Source organism: Theropithecus gelada, chromosome 14, assembly GCF_003255815.1.
Source record: "Theropithecus gelada isolate Dixy chromosome 14, Tgel_1.0, whole genome shotgun sequence".
Lineage (NCBI taxonomy): Eukaryota > Metazoa > Chordata > Mammalia > Primates > Cercopithecidae > Theropithecus > Theropithecus gelada.
In genome coordinates this window covers 2,271,844-2,289,223 of record NC_037682.1, presented here as the reverse complement: position 1 = coordinate 2,289,223, position 17,380 = coordinate 2,271,844, and the positions used below count along the sequence as shown (strand labels likewise).

The following is a 17,380-nucleotide window of genomic DNA, read 5'->3' as shown; positions in this document are numbered from 1 at the left end:
ACGCCAGGTGCCGCAGGGTTCACGGGGGTCATCTGGGAATAGGACACTCATGGGAGCTGCACCAGGTCTTCAGGTGGGGCCATATCCACAGCCCTGTGGCCCCGGCTCGCACTCTGAGGGCTTCGGTGTCATTGTTTGGGACTCAAGTCACGCCTACTTATGTGATGATCACAGCGTGTTCCAGCAAAATCTTACACTTTCCACATGTATCGCAGAGCACAGATCCGACTCTAAGGACAGCGCTCAAATCCAACTCTTTACTGAACTGACTTCTGCCTCCCCAGAGAACACTCCGAGCTCCTCAGCCCTAAGTGGCCAGACATTAACATGCCCATTCAATGCAGGTTTGAGATGCTAATTCAGGAGCTTAAGATGCTAAAGAGCTGGGAGGGCCACTGCTGCTTTATTCTGGGGTCCAGGATCCTTGTGTTGTCAGAGATAATCCACTAACGTGGGTACAGTAGACACCCTGTGGTTTATGTACTCGGTATGGGGTGGGGACCCTGATGGGGCTAAGATGCTCGATGGCCCGGATGTGCTACTTGCTCAGAGATCATCATATCCGGGCGGTGGTAGTTGGCGTGTGGAGAGGTGCATTTGCCCACAGGTGTTCCCTGTGCCCGTGCATTGCTGGGAGTGAAATTCCAGGGCAGCACCACCGGATCCTCCCACAAAGGCTGGATCGGGAGCGAGGGGCCTGGGGAGCCGCTTTGCCCGGCACATTTGTATTTCCGGAGTCTCCCTTGGGTCTTGGGTGCTGTCCCCAATGAGCCCATCTCCCAGCAATGGCACAGAATCGGTTGTAGCTATAGAGACAGAAATGGCTGAGAGGCAGCAGTGGTGACTCACATGACAGTATGAAGGTGACCCAAGGCTGGACTCCCCTTTAGCAAAATGTGGGGATCTGCCTTGGTCTCCTAACTTGGGGGTCCACTCATGGGAAAGCCTGAGAATTCTCATGCCGTGAAGCTGGGGTTCACCCACGACAAAGTCCGGTGGTCAGTGCTCAGCAGGCAAGCACCCAGCCGTTCCTGGCCGGGCCATAGAAGCAGAGCGTTTGCCGAAGGCGCAGCCAGCCCTTCCACATCCCAGAGGGCCTGCGGGGTGATTGGACCCATGAACTCTGGGTCCCTTGGCCCTGGTGCCCCCCTTCACGGCTTCGACACTCGAGACTTGAGGTCCCCCTATGGACCGCGGGGCCCCAACAACCCTCCCCAGAGGCCAAGGTGGTGACCCGCGGACCCACAGCGGGGTGGCTGGGGGAGTCCAAGCTCTCCAGTCTTCACTCCACTCCCAACCGTGGTGCCCCGCGGGGCCTGGGAGAGTCTGTGAGGCCGCCCACCGTTTGTCAGTAGAGTGCGCCCGGGAGCCGAGAGCACGACCGGCAGCATGCCGTCTTCAGAGAGGAAAGTGGACGGGAAGGGGACCAGGGTGCCCAGCGGCTGTGGGGACTCTGTCCTGCGGAAGCCGTGGTGACGAGCACAAGCTCGTTCAACTGGATGGGAATCGGCCTGGGGGCTGGCACCGCATCCATCGGGGGTTTGCGGCACTTCCCTCTGCCCTCAGCACCCCACCCCCACTCTCCAGGAACCACACCCCGTGGACTTCCGGGACCCCTGGAGCAAACGTGAGGTCTGAGCCGTCCGTGGTGTTGGCAGGAAAGGGCTCTGTGTGCCATCCAAGTCCTCAGGGACCCGCAGTCGGCCCCCAGTCATGTGCAAAGTACGTGCAGGGCGCTGGCAGGCAGGGAGCAGCAGGCATGGTGCCCCCTGAGGGAAGACAGCAGTCTGGGAGGGAGAAGTCCTCGACCCTGAGGGAGACGACAGGGGCAATGCCCAGCCCTGTCTCCGGATGCCAAAGGAGGGGTGTGGGGAGGCCGTCTTTGGAGAATTCCAGGATGGGTGCTGGGTGAGAGAGACGTGTGCTGGAACTGTCCAGGGCGGAGGTGGGCCCTGCGGGGGCCCTCGGGAGGGCCCTGCTCTGATTGGCCGGCAGGGCAGGGGCGGGAATTCTGGGCGGGGCCACCCCAGTTAGAAAAAGCCCGGGCTAGGGCCAAGGAGCAGGGTGAGGGAGGGGGTGGGAGGGGTGGGGGGTAACGGGGGAAACTGGGGAAGTGGGGAACCGTGGGGCAACCAGGGGAAGATGGGGTGCTGGAGGAGAGTTTGTGGGAGCCAAGGAGCACCTTGGACATCTGGAGTCTGGCAGGCGTGACGACGGGTGGAGGGGCTAGCTCGGGGCAGGGCTGTGGGGTCTGGGGCCAGTGAGGAGTGTGGAGTAGGCGCCCAGGCATCGTGCAGACGGAGCAACATCAGCTGGGGGCGATGGGCCCGAGCTAGGGCTGGAGAGAAGGGGGAGCCAGACATTCATCCCGGTCACTTTTGGTTACAGGACGTGGCAGCTGGTTGGACGAGGGGAGCTGATGGGCAGGGTTTGATCCCAGGGCCTGGGCAACGGAGGTGTAGCTGGCAGCAGCGGGCAGGTGAGAACCCCATCTGCCGGGCAGGTGAGTCCCTTCCCTCCCCAGGCCTCGCTTCCCCAGCCTTCTGAAAGAAGGAGGTTTAGGGGATCGAGGGCTGGCGGGGAGAAGCAGACACCCTCCCGGCAGAGGGGCAGGATGGGGGCAGGAAAGTTAGAAAAGGTGACATCTTCTCGGGGGGAGCCGAGACTGCGCACGGCTGGGGGGCTGCGGGCTCATCCCAGGCAGAAAGGGCAAGAGGGCAGGGACGGAGCGCAGGGTGGCCAGCGTAGGGTCCAGCACGTGGGGTGATACCCCAGGCCCGGGTCAGACAGGGACAAGGCAGGGGACACAAAACAGAGGGGTCCCCAGCTGCCACCTCACCCACCGCAATTCATTTAGTAGCAGGCACAGGGGCAGCTCTGGCAGGGCTTTCTCAGGCCTATGCCGGAGCCTCGAGGGCTGGAGAGCGGGAAGACAGGCAGTGCTCGGGGAGTAGCAGCAGGACGTCACCAGGAGGGCGAAGCGGCCACGGGAGGGGCCCCGGGACATTACGCAGCAAGGAGGCTGCAGGGGCTCGGCCTGCGGGCGCCGTTCCCACGAGGCACTGCGGCCCAGGGTCTGGTGCGGAGAGGGCCCACAGTGGACTTGGTGACACTGTATGCCCTCACCGCTCAGCCCCTGGGGCTGGCTTGGCAGGCAGTACAGCATCCAGGGGAGTCAAGGGCATGGGGCGAGACCAGACTAGGCGAGGCGGGCGGGGCGGAGTGAATGAGAGCTCTCAGGAGGGAGGCTGGCGCAGGCAGGGGTGAGGAGCACAGCAGGCGGCGAGCGGGAGGCACTGGCCTCCAGAGCCCGTGGCCAAGGCGGGCCTCACGGGCGACGACGGAGCCGGGATCGGTGCCTCAGCGTTCGGGCTGGAGACGAGGGTGAGTTTTTTCTCCTCTGCCACCCTGAGCCCCCACCCGCCCCTTCCCACACAACTAACACCTCTCTCGTTCTCCCCACAGCCAGGTCTCCAGTCGGGGTGGACGTGCCCACCAGCTGCCGAAGGCCGGGACGCCAGGTCCGGCGGACTTGCCGAGTGGGACATGACATGGTCCGGTGTGACGGCGAGGACAGAAGGGGCGCGTCCGGCCTTCCTGGTAAGCATGTCTGCCCTCCTTGCGTCGGGACGGGGCCCTGCCCAGACTGCCTGGCCGGGCCACCATCTCACTCCCCCCACCTTTGTCTCCTACAGAACATCCTAGGCTGGTGGGGCTGCGGCAAGAAGCGGGTCTGTTTCTTTACTTCTCCCACGGAGTCGGCACACTACAGCTGCCCTCTGGGCTCCCAGAACCCACAACATGAAAGGTACGGGGCCTCCTGCCACACCTGGGGTGGGGGGTACGTGAGAGGAGCTGAGTGGGACCTCACTCCTTCTCCATCCGCAGAATGGTGCTACCCAGCTCAAGCCTGGGCCTTTGAATCCGGACACAAAACCCTCTAGTTGGAATCGAACACGCTGCACTTTACAACCACTGCACTACCTGACTCAGGAATCGGCTCCGGAAGGTGAGCACCAGCGCTCCTTCCGGAAGCCTCCAGGCCCCCGAGCACCCTGCCCCCACCCAACCCACGTGTCGCTATTTGCAGGTGAAGCTAGAGGAACAAGACCTCATCAACCCAACACCAAAGACGCCATTGGAACAGCAGCGCCCGCAGCACCCACCCCCCACCAGCGACTCCATCTTCATGGCCACCCCCTGCGGCGGACGGTTGACCACCAGCCACCACGTCATCCCAGAGCTGAGCTCCTCCAGCGGGATGACCCCGTCCCCACCACCTCCCTCTTCTTCTTCTTCATCCTTCTGTCTCTTTGTTTCTGAGCTTTCCTGTCTTTCCTTTCTCTGAGAGATTCAAAGCCTCCCCGACTCTGTTTCCCCCGTCCCTTCTGAATTTAATTTGCACTAAGTCATTTGCACTGGTTGGAGTTGTGGAGACGGCCTTGAGTCTCGGTGCGAGTGTGCGTGAGTGTGAGCCACCTTGGCAAGTGCCCGCTCAGGGCCCGGCCGCCCTTCATCTGGGCTGGGTGACTGGGCGCCGGCTGTGTGCCCGAGGCCTCACTCTGCCCTCGCCTAGTCTGGAAGCTCCAACATCACGGGGCAGCCTTCAAGCATTCCATTACGCCCCATCTCGCCCTGTGCCCCTCCCCACCAGGGCTTCAGCAGGAGCCCTGGACTCATCATCAATAAACACTGTTACAGCAACTTGTCTCAGGGACTCTGGAATCTGGGGCTGTGGGCCTGACGTGGGGGAGGCCAGCCTTGGGCAGAGGGGGGCTGGAGGGAGGGGGAGGGGGAGGAGTCCATGAAAAGGGGATGGGGGTTCCAGGGTGGGGGACTCGGGGATGGGTGCAGCACAGCACACACCAGGGGTGGGGTGAGCAGAGGGTGTGTGGACATCAGGGGCGCAGGGCAGGCGGTCAGCACGCAGTGATGGGGGTGGAGGGGCTGTAGGACCAGGGGCTCCAGAGTGGGAGGGCCTGGGCTGGCGGAGGGGGCCTGGGTTCTGAGGCAGGGGTCAGGGACCACCAAGGCACCCCCAAACGAGTGCCTCCTGCCACCCCAAAGTCCCATCAGAATGACACCTTGGTGCTGGCCCCACACTCCTGAGGCTCAGACTAGGTGACTGGGAGAGGGCTGGCCATGCCACTCTGGGAGGCCCACAAGGTGCTCTGGGAGACCCCATCCCAAGAAGGGCACGAACCCCTTGCCAGTCCTGTTCCTGCTCCCCTGTTGCTGTGGGTGGGAGCCGGGGCCACGCCGGAGGGACGGCCCCCACACAAGGAGCCAAGGGGTGGGGGTGGGAGTGGGCAGGTGGCCTTGGGGCGGAGGTCCTAAGGAGGCCAGGGGGCCAGGAGGAAGGCGGAAGGAGTTGAGGGTGGCCACAGAGAGGAGGTGAAGGAGGGGCAGGAGGGCCTAGGGTGAGGGGCTCCCGAGATCTCTCCCTGGGGTCTTGCTGCTGGAGCCCCAAGAACCCTGGCATGCAGGGGTTTGCTTCCCAGGTGCCAAGGCAGCCCACTCACGGGTTCGGGGTCAGCTTCCCCACAGAGGCCAGCGGCCGGCAGCTCCCTCAGCCAGGCCTCCCAGCCCCCAGCCCCTTACTCTGCAGGCGCTGGGAACACAAGGGGCAGCCCCTGGAAATAAGGGTGGGGTCCCGGCCTCCCCATTCCTTCCCTCCTCCCCCCTGCCTTCCACCCCCATTCCCAGTGCACAGAGCTGTCAGGAAAATGCCTCCCCGACTGACAAAGAACAGACAGGAAGGCGGTTAGGGACGCCCCTCCCCTACCGGCCCAGCCGCCCTTGGGGTCTTGGTGTCCAGGGCGGAAGAGCAGGGTGGTTACCCACGCCCCTTGGGTCTGGCCTCCCCTCTGCACCCTCTCTTGCCCCGTCCCCATCCAGCTGTGGGCCCTGGGGTCTGTCAGAGACTGAGGGGTTTCCAGGGACACACTTGTGTGCTAAAACCTGGGCGGATGGTCACCCCCCAGGATGCACGTAGACATCCGGTGAGGGAGTTTCTTGAAGCCTCTGGGATGGTGCCTCTGGGACTGGCCGCCATCTCATGTAGGAGGTCAGAGGTCGCTGGGGCCAGCCCAGGGTGAGGCCGCATTCATCTTCCTGACCCTACAGGCCAATCTGACTTACCCAAGTGGGTTTTGGCCGGCAGGATGAAGTAGCCCATCCATTACATGTCAAGAGTCAGGTCTATAAACGGCCTTTATTATAAACGCCCAACGCTGCAGGAGGTTTACAAAGCGGGGCTCAGGAGATAAAAGCCAGCTTCCCCAGGTGGCGGCTGCAGGGCGCAGCAGGCAGCCCCTGGGGTGCCCAGGGTGGCGGGGCAGGGGAACTGTAGGGAGGGGGAGGGGGCGCCCAGAAAACCTCACCTGGGGAACACAGAAGACTTTGCCCGCTTCAAATCCCTGCCTGGGGAAGGGCGCATGGGAATGGGGCCTCAGGCCTTCGTCACCTGCCTCAGCTCCTAGGGGCTGTCTCCTCCTGGTCACTTGGAGAGAACAGGCATGCTGGTCACATCCACACCTCTGGGCCCAGGAGTGTATGAATGACATGTTTGCTCTGGAGTTTCCACCTGGGAGCTGTGTGGGGACAGGGCTTCTCCTTCTCACACCGGATGGGGAAGGGACACAAGCCTCCTGGTGGCCCCCGCCATCTCCCAGCACTGCCCACGGCTGTGTCCACGCTGGCTTCCCCCTGAGAGCAGAACATGTACACAGGCGCAGTGCCTACCTCTGGGCAGCCCATGTTCCTCTGCTCCCTGCAGCAGAACGGGCTTCCTAGGGCAGTTCCCGGGGTGGTGTCCCCACGGCAGCCCCTGAGTGCCAGAGAGGATCTGGGCCACCAGCCCTGAGACAGGGAAGTAGTGAGGGCAGCATTCTGGGGGCTGAACCTCAGAGTGAGGCAGGCAGGCGGGGAGCCACAGGCCTGGGGGCCCCTGCAGCAGGTGGTCAGCCTCGGAGCCTCCTGCCGCGCCCCGGGGCGGGGGCTGGGAGCCCGCCCAAGCCCCTAGCTCTGAACGACCTGCCAGGTTGGAATGTGTGTTTATCTTTGGCCCAACCCGATTTCCTGCTTTTTACAAAAGGGGCTTAGAGAGGGTTGTTAGACAGGCTCTGGGTGCCCCGACACCCAAAGGCACTTTCAAAATGCCCCTGCACTGACTTCAGTGTGGAGAAGCAAACAGGGGCTGGAATTTCACTCCTGAACCCCAACATGGGGGTGGCGGGGCCGGGGTGGGGGTTGTGGCTGCCTGCGAAGGTGCTGGGAAATCTGGGGAGGGAGGAACTTCCACCATTCGGGGAGACCCCGAGGGTGCCCAGGCTTCTGGCCACGTCCCTGACCCTGTCAGGCGCTGGGGTCTTCACACCTGGACCCTCCACCCACCCAAGTCTCTGTGGCACGTTTAGGTTGAGTGAAGATCAAGTCACCCAGTTAGAGAAGAGGATTCGAGGCATGTGCTGCTGCTGCCGCCACGCTGGGCCCTCAGTGCACACATCTCCAGGCGAATCCCTGTGGCCCTGAGGGCCGCCAGATGGCCTGTGCAGCCATGCACTCCCGGGGCACGGGACCTCAGCTATCTTGTCACCAAGTGTGTGCATCCACAGCTGTGCGTCTGTGCCTGGGAGTGGGGTCTCCACTTGGCAGGTCTCTGCATGCTGACCAGTTAACCTGCCCGTCCGGGCTGCGGACGGTGTGGGTCCTGTCCGGCCCGGAGATGCTCCGCGGGGCGTGTGTGTGATCGTGGCCCCAAAGTGGGGTGGTGTTCCCTGGAGGGTGGACCCCTGAGCCTGGCTGTGTGTGTCTTGTGCCTTTGTGTGGGTTCGTGTCTTGGCATGAATTCTGTGACCCAGGAGCACGTTTTGAGGCAGGGATTAGGAGCAGCTGGGGATGGGATGGAGGCAGGGCACTTGGTATACCATTGAATGAAGACAGAAAAGCCCAACTCTACGAAGGAAGTAAAGTTCTTTAAACAGGGATGAAGCGACGTTTGGGGTCTGACTATGATGCACCCTGGGAAGTCTCAAAGAAAACAGTTGGGGCTCCAAGGAGGGCAGCCCCCTCTCCCCGACCCTGAGCTCCCGGGAAGATAAATGATTTCCTTCTCTCTAGACATGGTGTGGGATCTGAGCACTCAGAGCTAAGGGTGCAGTGGGTCCGGGCGGGGGCCCTCCTCGGCCCTCCCAACATGGGGGCCAGGAGGTCAGCCCCTCAACCGGACCCTAGCTGGGTCTCAGGGAATGGCGTCCCACAGCGGCCCAGCTTGCTCGTGTTTTCAGGCGGGTGTGCCCGTGTGTGTGTGTGTGTGTGTGTGTGTGTGTGAGATGCCTGACAAGCCCCAGAGAGCCAAAGACCTGAGTGGAGATCTTGTGACTTCCCAAAAGGGGGACTGGAAGGTTGAAGAAGGAGCTGTGGTCGGCCTTGCTCTCCCCGGAGGCTGCGGTAACCACACTAGGCGTAGCCCAGGCCTGCGCCCCATCCCGCCTTCCCTCCTCCGCGCCTCTCCTTTCTCCTTCTCCCCGCTCTACCCCGCTCCCCAGCCTGCTCCTGGTGACACCGTTGGCCCCTTTCCAGGGCTGAGGGAAGCCAGCGGGGGCCCCTTCCTGGAAGACCACCTGCAGGCGGCTTGCTGGGAAGGGGCTGCGAGGCGGAGGCTCCCGCCCGCCCTGCAGCCGTTTCCTGGAAGCAGTCGCTGTGGGTATTCTGTTCCTTGTCAGCACTGTGCTTGCAAAGAAAGCAGACACTGTGCTCCTTGTCCTTAGGGAGCCCTGCTCCATCACCCAACACCTGGCTGGACACAGGCGGGAGGCCGGGTCCGCGGGGAGCGGCGCGGGGCTGGGGCCGGACCAGTAAACACACACGGGCGCCAGGCGCTGAAGGCTCCTCCTCCTCCTCCTGCCCGGTGCCTCTGCTAACAGGCACGTGCCAAGCCCCTAGGCTGGGAGGCCCAGCAGTGGGTGCACAGCAAGCTCCTGGGAAGGGGATGCAGGGCGGACCCCCAGGGAGAAGGGTTGGCAGGGCTGTAGGGGACACTGACCATGGGCCCCACATTGCAGAAACCTGACTGCCTGGCTGGAAGTCGAGGGAGATGCCAAGGCTCTGAGGCCGCAGGAGCAGGGTGCATGAAGGCTGGCGTGCGGGGAGGCCGCAGAGCAGCATGTACCCCGAAGCCCGGGGGGAGTGGAGACCAGGCCATGGAATCGAGGAGTAGAAAGGTGGCTTGGAGGCTTCAGAATCGGCTGACCTCCAACAGAGAGAGGGGTCAGCCCCGGGGACAAAGAGGTGCCCAGGGTCCAGCCCTGCCTGGGGGAGCCGCGTATCATAGGCAGCCACAGGATATGTAGCCAGCTCTGAGCACACGGACCCATGGGCAGGGCAGGGCAGGGGAGACAGATAGGGGAGCAAGGAGCAAAGAGAGGGCCTCGGGCTCTCCCAGGAGGTACATTCTCCCAACAGGAGGAAGAGACGGCCCAGGGGTGACTGTGGAGAGCCACGGTGGCAGCTGGGGTTGTGGCAGATGGAAGAGAGGCTGGCGAGGTGAAGGCTCTGGGGCCCACATGCCTGTGGGAGCGGGCAGGCCCAGGGCTCTCTGCCACTCCCCACTCCCACTTGGCTCACAGGCTGGGCCCAAGGGTGGGGTGGGATGAGTAGGAGATGGGGCCCGGGGGGAAGCAGGGCCCCAAAGGACATTTAGAAAAACCGGTTTATTACGCAGGCGGCATTTAGAGCATGTAGCGTGCATGGCGGCGGCCCTGGGAGCACAGAGAGGCACATGCAGGGCCCCCGAGGGGCTCCCCATTGGCCGGTAGTGACATCACCCCTGTGTCAACACTGTGATGTCTGTACCTCCGGCCAGCCAGGGTTTATGGAGCGAGACTCAGCCCGGCCTGGGCCTTCACTCCCCAGGCCCACACACTAGCCCACTGTTCAGGGTCTGGGGTGGTGGCACAGCCTGGGGGTCCTGGCACCACTGCTCCTCTGCCCACCCCAACTTCCCGGCATGGTGGCTGCCCCCTTTGGGCGTCCCCAACCAGAGAGTGTGGAGCCTGCAGGCCTGCCCTCCTCCTCCTTGTCCCTCTAGCGAGAAACTTGGAGGTCCTGGGGCTGGGGCACTCACAGCCCTGTGGCACAGGTACATGGGGTCAGGGGGTCCAGAATGGCCTCTGGGAAGGACCTCAGGTGGGCCAGCGGCTCTGGAGGTGCTTCAGGGGTCTGTCTGCACAGGGGCTAGCCCCTCTCAGACCTCTGTGAAGCCAGTACAGGTCTCCCCTCCCTGCCCTGAGCTCTGTCTGGTGCTGCCTGGACTGCACCATGGGCTACTGGCGAGAGGGCGGACAGGGAAGGGCCACCGTGATGGCTGTTTCTGTCCACCTGGCTGTGTGGGCCTCTCCAAGTAGGGACAACCCTTCTGAGGGCTTGGGGGCACCCTGGGGTTGCCAGGGCCTCCCGGAGCCCTGCGAGCCCCTCGGGGGTCTGGCCTGATGCCCCCCTCCACGTCCAGGGCAGGCAGTTGCCCAGAACCCCAGCTTCCCAGCAGGCCTGTGTGCAGTGGTGACCCAGGAGGGGCCTTACCTCCACTGAGGGGCCACCAACCTCTGCCAGGCCACAGAGACCCCGAGGAGTCTGAAGGTTGGAGACCCGGGGCTGGGACCAGATGGCACTTTCCCACAGAGCCGTCCCCAGGCCCAGCTGGGGACACGTCCCCCTTCTCTCCAGACACACCCTGCCTGCCACCATGGCACATCGGCCTGGTGGGGTCTCTTAAGTGCTTGCCACTCTGAGGTGACTGTCCCTGTCCAAAGAGGTTTCTGAGGCCCAGGTGGGATGTGTCGGCCTGAGCAGGAGGATCTGGGCCCCCTGGGGGCCGGGGACTGTCTCCTGGGGGAAGGAAGTGCCTGGGAGCATGTGTGCTGACCCGGGACCGTCCAGGGAGGCCCGTCTGTGGGCCAAGCGGGAAGGGAGCTGCTGGAGAGGCTTGGCTGCCCCCGCCCTGCCTCCCATTCCTTAGCTCCATGCCTGTCAACCTCTGTCACCCAGTGAGTGATGTCCAGGGGCCCTGGAAAGGTCACAGCATGTTTGAGCGGGGTGAGAGAGAGGGGAAAGGCGGGGGCGGGGAAAAGGACGTGGAGGAAGCTCTAGGCCCCAGGAAGGAGAAAGGGGTCTGGGAGGGAGGGAGCCCCTGGGGCCGCCAGGAGGGTCCCTGCCTGCTGCTGCCACCCGGAACCCTCTTCTTAGCTAGCTCCCACGGCCCCAGCCTTTCTGGCCTGTGCTCCCCTCCCCCATCCCCAGCCCTCCTGTGCAACCAGGCCTTGGACCCAAACCATCCTGTCCCCTCCTCTGCTCACCCTCCCCATGCCGTGGTCTCCATGGGTCAGAGCTGCAGCCTGGCTCTGCCCTGCCGCGGGTCCTCCCCTCATCCCAGGCCTAGAGCCTCCAGTCCCGGTGGCCCCCTGCCCGAGGGTGAACAGCCTCACCCTGGGTCGTGGGACAGAGGGCACGTTCACCAAGAGAGGCTCCCAAGGGACACGTGGCTGTTTGCAGTTCACAGGAAGCATTCGAGATAAGGAGCTTGTTTTCCCAGTGGGCATGGAGCCAGCAGGGGGGCTGTGGGGCAGCCCAGGGTCAAGGCCAGGCTGTGGGGCTGCAGCTGCCTTGGGCCCCACTCCCAGGCCTTTGCGGGAGGTGGGAGGCGGGAGGCGGCAGCTGTACAGCGGCCCCAGGCGAGGCTCTCAGCCCCAGTCGCTCTCCGGGTGGGCAGCCCAAGAGGGTCTGGCTGAGCCTCCCACATCTGGGACTCCATCACCCAACAACTTAAGACTGAATTTCAAGTGTTCTGTGACTTGGGCAGACACAGCCCCTGCCCGAAGGGGTTGCCAGCCTAAGACAGTGGGGACAACGTGGGTGGCGGGCGATGGGGGAGACAGACAACAGGACCGAGGGTGTGCAGGACACTCATGTCACTCGTGCACACCAATGGGGGGCATAGGAGGCTGGGGAGCAGATAGACTGGGCTGGGCTGGGCGGGAAGGACAGGCAGATGGGATCCCAAGGACATAGAATTTCAGACCTTCTGCCCCCGCACTCTCTGCTGAGCCTAGGAACCTCTGAGCAGCAGGAAGGCCTTGGGTCTAGAGCCTAGAATGGACCCCCACCTCCACCTGCCCAGCCTAGGCCCCCGGCATTGAGGGGTGGTCAGAAAAAGCTACCCAGACTTCCTGTGGGAGGAAGCCACTAAGCAGGATGGACACCATCGCCCACTCCACCCAGCCCTGCCCAGCACAGCCCTGCCCAGCCTAGCCTTGCTCTGCCCAGCCCTGCCCAGCCCTGCCCTGCCCTGCCCAGTCCAGCCCTGTCCAGTCCAACCCTGCCCTGCCCAGTCCAGCCCTGCCCAGCCATGCCCAGCTCTGCCCTGCCCTGCTCAGTCCAACTCTGCCCAGCCCTGCCCAGTACAGCCCTGCCCGGCCATGCACAGCCCAGCCCTGCCCTGCCCAGCCCTGCCCAGCCCTGCCCTGCCCAGCTCTGCCCAGCTAAGCCCAGCCCTGCCCTGCCCTGCCCAGTTCTGCCCAGCTCAGCCCAACCCTGCCCTGCCCAGCCCAGCCCTGCCCTGCCCTGCCCTGCCCAGGTCTGCCCAGCCCAGCCCAACATGACTTCTCTGGCTGGAGAGCACAGGCTTGGCCTTAGAAAGAGGCTGGCAAGGAGGGCCGAGGCCACCAGGCCACTGCATGCTTACGGGTCAGACAAGCTCAGAGCCTGCTCCCCTGCCACCTGTCAGAGCTATCACTGCCAACATGCTGTGGATATACGTGGCCTCAGGGCTGCTGGCTCCAGGCTGCCCCCGCCCCAGCTCCCGAGGCCACCCCTCTTATGCCATGAACCCTGTGCCACACCCACCTCTGAGCTGTCCCCACTCCTGCCTCCTGCACCCCCTTGAGCAGCCCGCTGTGTGTTTCATGGGTGTCTCAGCAAGGAAGGGAACCTCTGCAATCTTGCCAGTCAGGGTGCTGTCGACTGAGTAAATGCCCCTGTGCTGTGCCCGAATGTCCCCATCCTTTTGCAAACGACCGTCGGCCTGCCACCTTCCCGGTGGGTGTCTGCCACCGACCAGGATCCTGCACTCCCATGCGGTGGGAGAGGCAGACCCGGGCTCACCTCAGCCTCCCCACAAGCCAGGGAGAGGGGCTGCCCAATGGCGGGAGGCCCCCATGGGTCCCAAATGGCAGCTGCCCACACTCCTACCCAGGAACTTTGTCTGTGACGAACAATAAGGAATAAGGAAGGGAGTGAGAAAGAAGGAAGGAAAGGCGGTGGGAGGCGTTGCAGGTGGGGGAGGATGTTTGGAAAGTTCCAGAAAAGAGTCACTTCACCAGAAAGGCCAGAAGCTCCCCGCGCCCCCCAGCGCCTGCTCGGCTCCGAGGTGAAGGGATGGGAGCGTCGAGGCGGGCGTGGGTGCCAGCTGTTCTGCGTGGGTCTGTTTCCTTCAGCTCCTTTCCGGCCCTCGCCCTCCTCTTCCCGCCACACATACACTTTTTTCCTTTTTAAATTGTTTTATTTGGGGCCAGGTGAGGTGGCTCACACCTGTAATCTCAGTATTTTGGGAGGCCAAGGTGGGCAGACAGCTTGAGTCCAGGAGTTGGAGACCAGCCTGAGCAACACAGTGAGACCCCATCTCTACCAAAAACCAGTCAGGCGCAGCGGCAGGCACCTACATCCCCAGTTCTGTGGGAGGCTGAGGCGAGAGGATCGTGTGAGCCCAGGGTGTTGAGGCTGTAGCAAGCCATGATCGCACCACTGCACTCCAGCCTGGGCAAGAGAGTGACACCCTGTCTCAAAAAAAAAAGAAGTAGAAAAATTTATTTTTAAAAATCGATTTAACACTTGAATGCTACAATTGTCCAAGGAGGAGCAGAGAGCCCGTGTCAGACAGCCTGAAGCCTGATCGTCTGCGATCAATGGCCCTGCTGCCAGCTGTGTGTGGCAGTTTGGCCTGGCCTGATGCCACTGTCCTTCTTGGCACCAGCTCACAGTCCGTGCCCATAACAGATATGGAGCACCCAAGGAAGGGCAGACCCAGCCCCCACCTGCCCTGGGTCTGAAGATCTCCCAGGAGGTGCCATGGGGTGCCTTGGGCGGGAGGGGCTGGCCGATAGCCTTGAGGAAGTGGTACGGATATGCAGAGAAGGGCATGTCCCAAACTCGGGGGCACTGTGGCCTCCAGCTGCCAGGAGACAGGTGTGCTCTGACCACCAGAACTGCAGGGCTATGACAGCAAGCCGGACTAGGGGAGACGTCTCTGCTCAAGTGCATATTTGCCTGATGGCAACTGCTCTCGGGTTCGTGGGTTCCAGGCTCTGCCCCGGTGCCTCATGCAAACGGGTCCCATTCTACAGATGAGGAAACTGAGGCACAGGGTGATTATGGCTGTCCCTGAGCTCCTGCAGCCAGGAAGGTGACACACCAGGATATGCTCCCAGGCTGCCCGCTGGGCTCGGTCACATAGTCTCAACTGCCCTGTGACACTGTGTGTGTCTGTGCTTGTGGGGAAGGCGACCAGAGGCCCCCTTTCCTCCACGCGGTGAGCCTACCAGCAGGAAGACAGTCCTCAGGTGTGAGGATGAGCCTCGTGGTAGGCACAGAGAAACAGGAGGAACTTTCTAGAAGGTGAAGGCTCCCATGGCTGGGACTCTTGGAGAAGGTCAGATCTCTGTCCACTCCTGCCCACTCCCCAGCACAGACAGAGCGAGCAGGACAGAGAGTTCAAAGTCCCAGGATACTGCAGAGCTCAAAGGAGGGCAGAGAGCACCGCCCCGCCTGGGCGCCGGGGGAAAGGTGGGCGGGGTGCTCAGGGGCCCCTGGCGGTCCCAAAGGTTGCCTCAGAGAGGTGTGGGCTTCTCCTCCCTCCTACACACAGTGTCTCTGAGGATGAACTGCCGTGTGCCCCACGGGGATGCCGTGTCCTGCCGTGTGCCCCGCGGGGATGCCACGTCCTGCCGTGTGCCCCGCGAGGATGCTGTGTCCTGGCCCTCGCTGGGCGCCTCTGGGACGAGGTCAGCTGAGCCTGCCGTCCTGACTCAGAAACACCATCTAACTCTCTAAGTCCCTTCTCAGTGAGACGGGGGGTCTTGCACCCACCTCCCAACCCCCATGCACCTGAGGAGGTCCCCGTTCCCCTACTCTGTGGCTCCACCACGTTCCACGCATCCTACCTGAGGGACAGAGGGGACTGTGAGATGATTCTCAAGGCTGGTTTTCCTCTTTCACCCAGGACAGGCCCCAGCAAATTCTCACCTCCAGAGGCCAGGTCTGCCCCGCAGGACTTAGGAAATGCAGCCCTACTTCCATCCAGCACACCGACCCAAGAAAGTGCCTCAGAGCCCTGGGGCCTGGGGGGCCTGGCCTTGGTCTCAAGGCGTCAGCTCCACCTGGAAAGGAGTGAACTCAAGCCAGGACGCCCCATCTCCACGGCGGAAACGGTGCTGCCGGCTGCTCCCTCCTGGGGACTCTGGGCCTGGAGCTCCTGTGGGAGTTCGGGGGATAGCTGAGTCCCACGGAGGTGCCCCTCTCCTCCCCACCCAGTGGAGCTTGGGGTGGGGGCAGGCGAAGACAGGGCAGGAAGCATGGGGCATTCCCCCTCCCCACAGCACTGAGAAACCAGGGGAGCATCCAGAAAATGGCGCCCACAGGCACCAGCTTCAGGTGACCCTAGCCCAGCCAAAGACCCAGGGCCAGTGTGTGCCACAAAGCCCGTGCCTGCTTTGCTGCTTTGCCTGCTCCCTCCTGCCTGGGACCACCGTGGCGAGGGGAAGGGAGAGTGGTGGCCCTCTCCTGACTCCTGAGGCCTGTGGTCCAAGCTCCCAGCCCTCAGGCAGGCCAGGGTCTAGACACTGCTGCCCCAGACACACCCCCCAGTCCCAGCCCACAGGCTTCCTGCAGGATCCCTTGGTGCACCTGGGGGCAAAGCATAGTGAGCAGGAGTGCAAAGAAGCTTCGTCGGGAGGGCGGTCCCCACCACCCTTGGACCCCCGGGTGGTCCCTGGGGTCCTGGGATGGACCCTGGGAGGGACGGTGCAGGGGCTGCTTTTTGCTCCAAGAGGACAAAGTGCCACATTGCCTCCGCAGAGGGCTGCCGAGCTGGGAGGACCCACAGTGCAAGGCCGCACAACCCCCCAGGAAGCCTCAGAGCCCTCAGGTTCCAAGCCAAGGCTGTGGGCAGGAACCCCTGTGCGAGCCCTCTGGAAGAAAAACCTCACGGCTCCGGCGGACGAGGGCCCCACCCGCTCCCAGAGCCCAGCGTGTAAGGGAGGGGTGGTGCCCACATGAGGCCCAGGGAAGGGTTGCGGCTGGGACGCCCCCTCACCGCGCCCAGATATCCCAGGCAGCCCTTCCCTCCACAGAGAGACCCACTGGGCCTGACCCTGCCCTGGGCACAGGGTTGAGCCAGGGACGGCCCGTGGGAGAAAGACGGCTTCAGGGGCCACTGGCCGGGCCAGGCGGGTCCTTCCCCAGTTCTGGGTGGCAAATGGGGTGAGGCCAGAGCCTTCTGGCCAGGGAAGACACTGGCCTGACTGGTGTGGCACGGGCAGCAAAGGAGGGTCAGAGGCCACTCTGGCCTGGAAGAGTCTCTAGCCACCTGGACGGGGGTGGCCAGGCCTGGTCCCTGCCCCCACTCTCCCAGGGGTCGGGGCAGCCGGGCAGAGCCAGTAAGTGTTTGTTTTCAGATGACATTTGTAAAGAAAAACAGCCCTCCCACTCTGCTTGACCCGGTGTCTGGAATGTGGGGAGGCAAACAGCTGTACCCTTCCCAGACCCTGCACAGCCCCTGGTGGGGGCAGGGCCCTGGTGGGGGCAGGGCCCGGAGGTGCAGCCTGGGGAGGCACTGGCCATCGTGGTCAGGGCGCGGCAGCCAGGCTCTGGGCTCTGTTCCGGGCCTCACTGTGTCCCCGGTGGGGTGCCGCCACCTCCCCCCGAGCCTGGGCCCCGCCGGTCAGACACCCGCAGGGACAGCTTGTCTTGGCTAGCTGGCTACAGCACCTCGCTGGAGTCCAGCAGACACACGCTCCCGTGCGCACGCCGCGCCCCAGGCCAGCCCTCACGCCACTGCCCCTGTCAGACCCCTGCCTGCGGTGGGCTGCTGTCTGCCTTGGCCTGCCCCAGCTCTCTCCACGCCCTTGCCTCCAGGGAGTCCCCCTGGAGGACTCCAGCCACCCAAGCTCAGCAGGGCCAGCCTGAGCCCCTGCCCCACCCGGCCTGTGTGAAGGGTCCTCAGTCCCCTGATCCCCCAGACCCTCCAGGCTGGGTCCCTGGGGCTGGGGGAAAGCCGGCTCCAAGGTCCCTGGCCTGGATGATTTCCGGGAGGCCCGTCCCCTGCCACGTG

General features: G+C 63.6%; 1 protein-coding gene and 1 pseudogene across 2 annotated transcripts; one reads left to right on the top strand and one right to left on the bottom strand.

Moving 5' to 3' along the window:
* The first annotated feature begins 1,389 nt into the window (after window positions 1–1,389).
* LOC112607399 lies at window positions 1,390–4,704 on the top strand (annotated as a pseudogene). Its single transcript, XR_003115770.1, has 5 exons — window positions 1,390–1,431; window positions 2,563–3,384; window positions 3,466–3,600; window positions 3,696–3,808; window positions 3,889–4,704. The product of XR_003115770.1 is annotated as an uncharacterized PE-PGRS family protein PE_PGRS54-like (transcript).
* LOC112606595 (H19 opposite tumor suppressor) lies at window positions 4,221–4,698 on the bottom strand. The gene is given in 3 exon segments (XM_025357252.1): window positions 4,221–4,342; window positions 4,345–4,590; window positions 4,593–4,698. Coding segments are annotated over 3 exon segments (447 nt in total). The 5' UTR covers window positions 4,684–4,698; the 3' UTR covers window positions 4,221–4,232.
* Window positions 4,705–17,380: the final 12,676 nt, after the last annotated feature.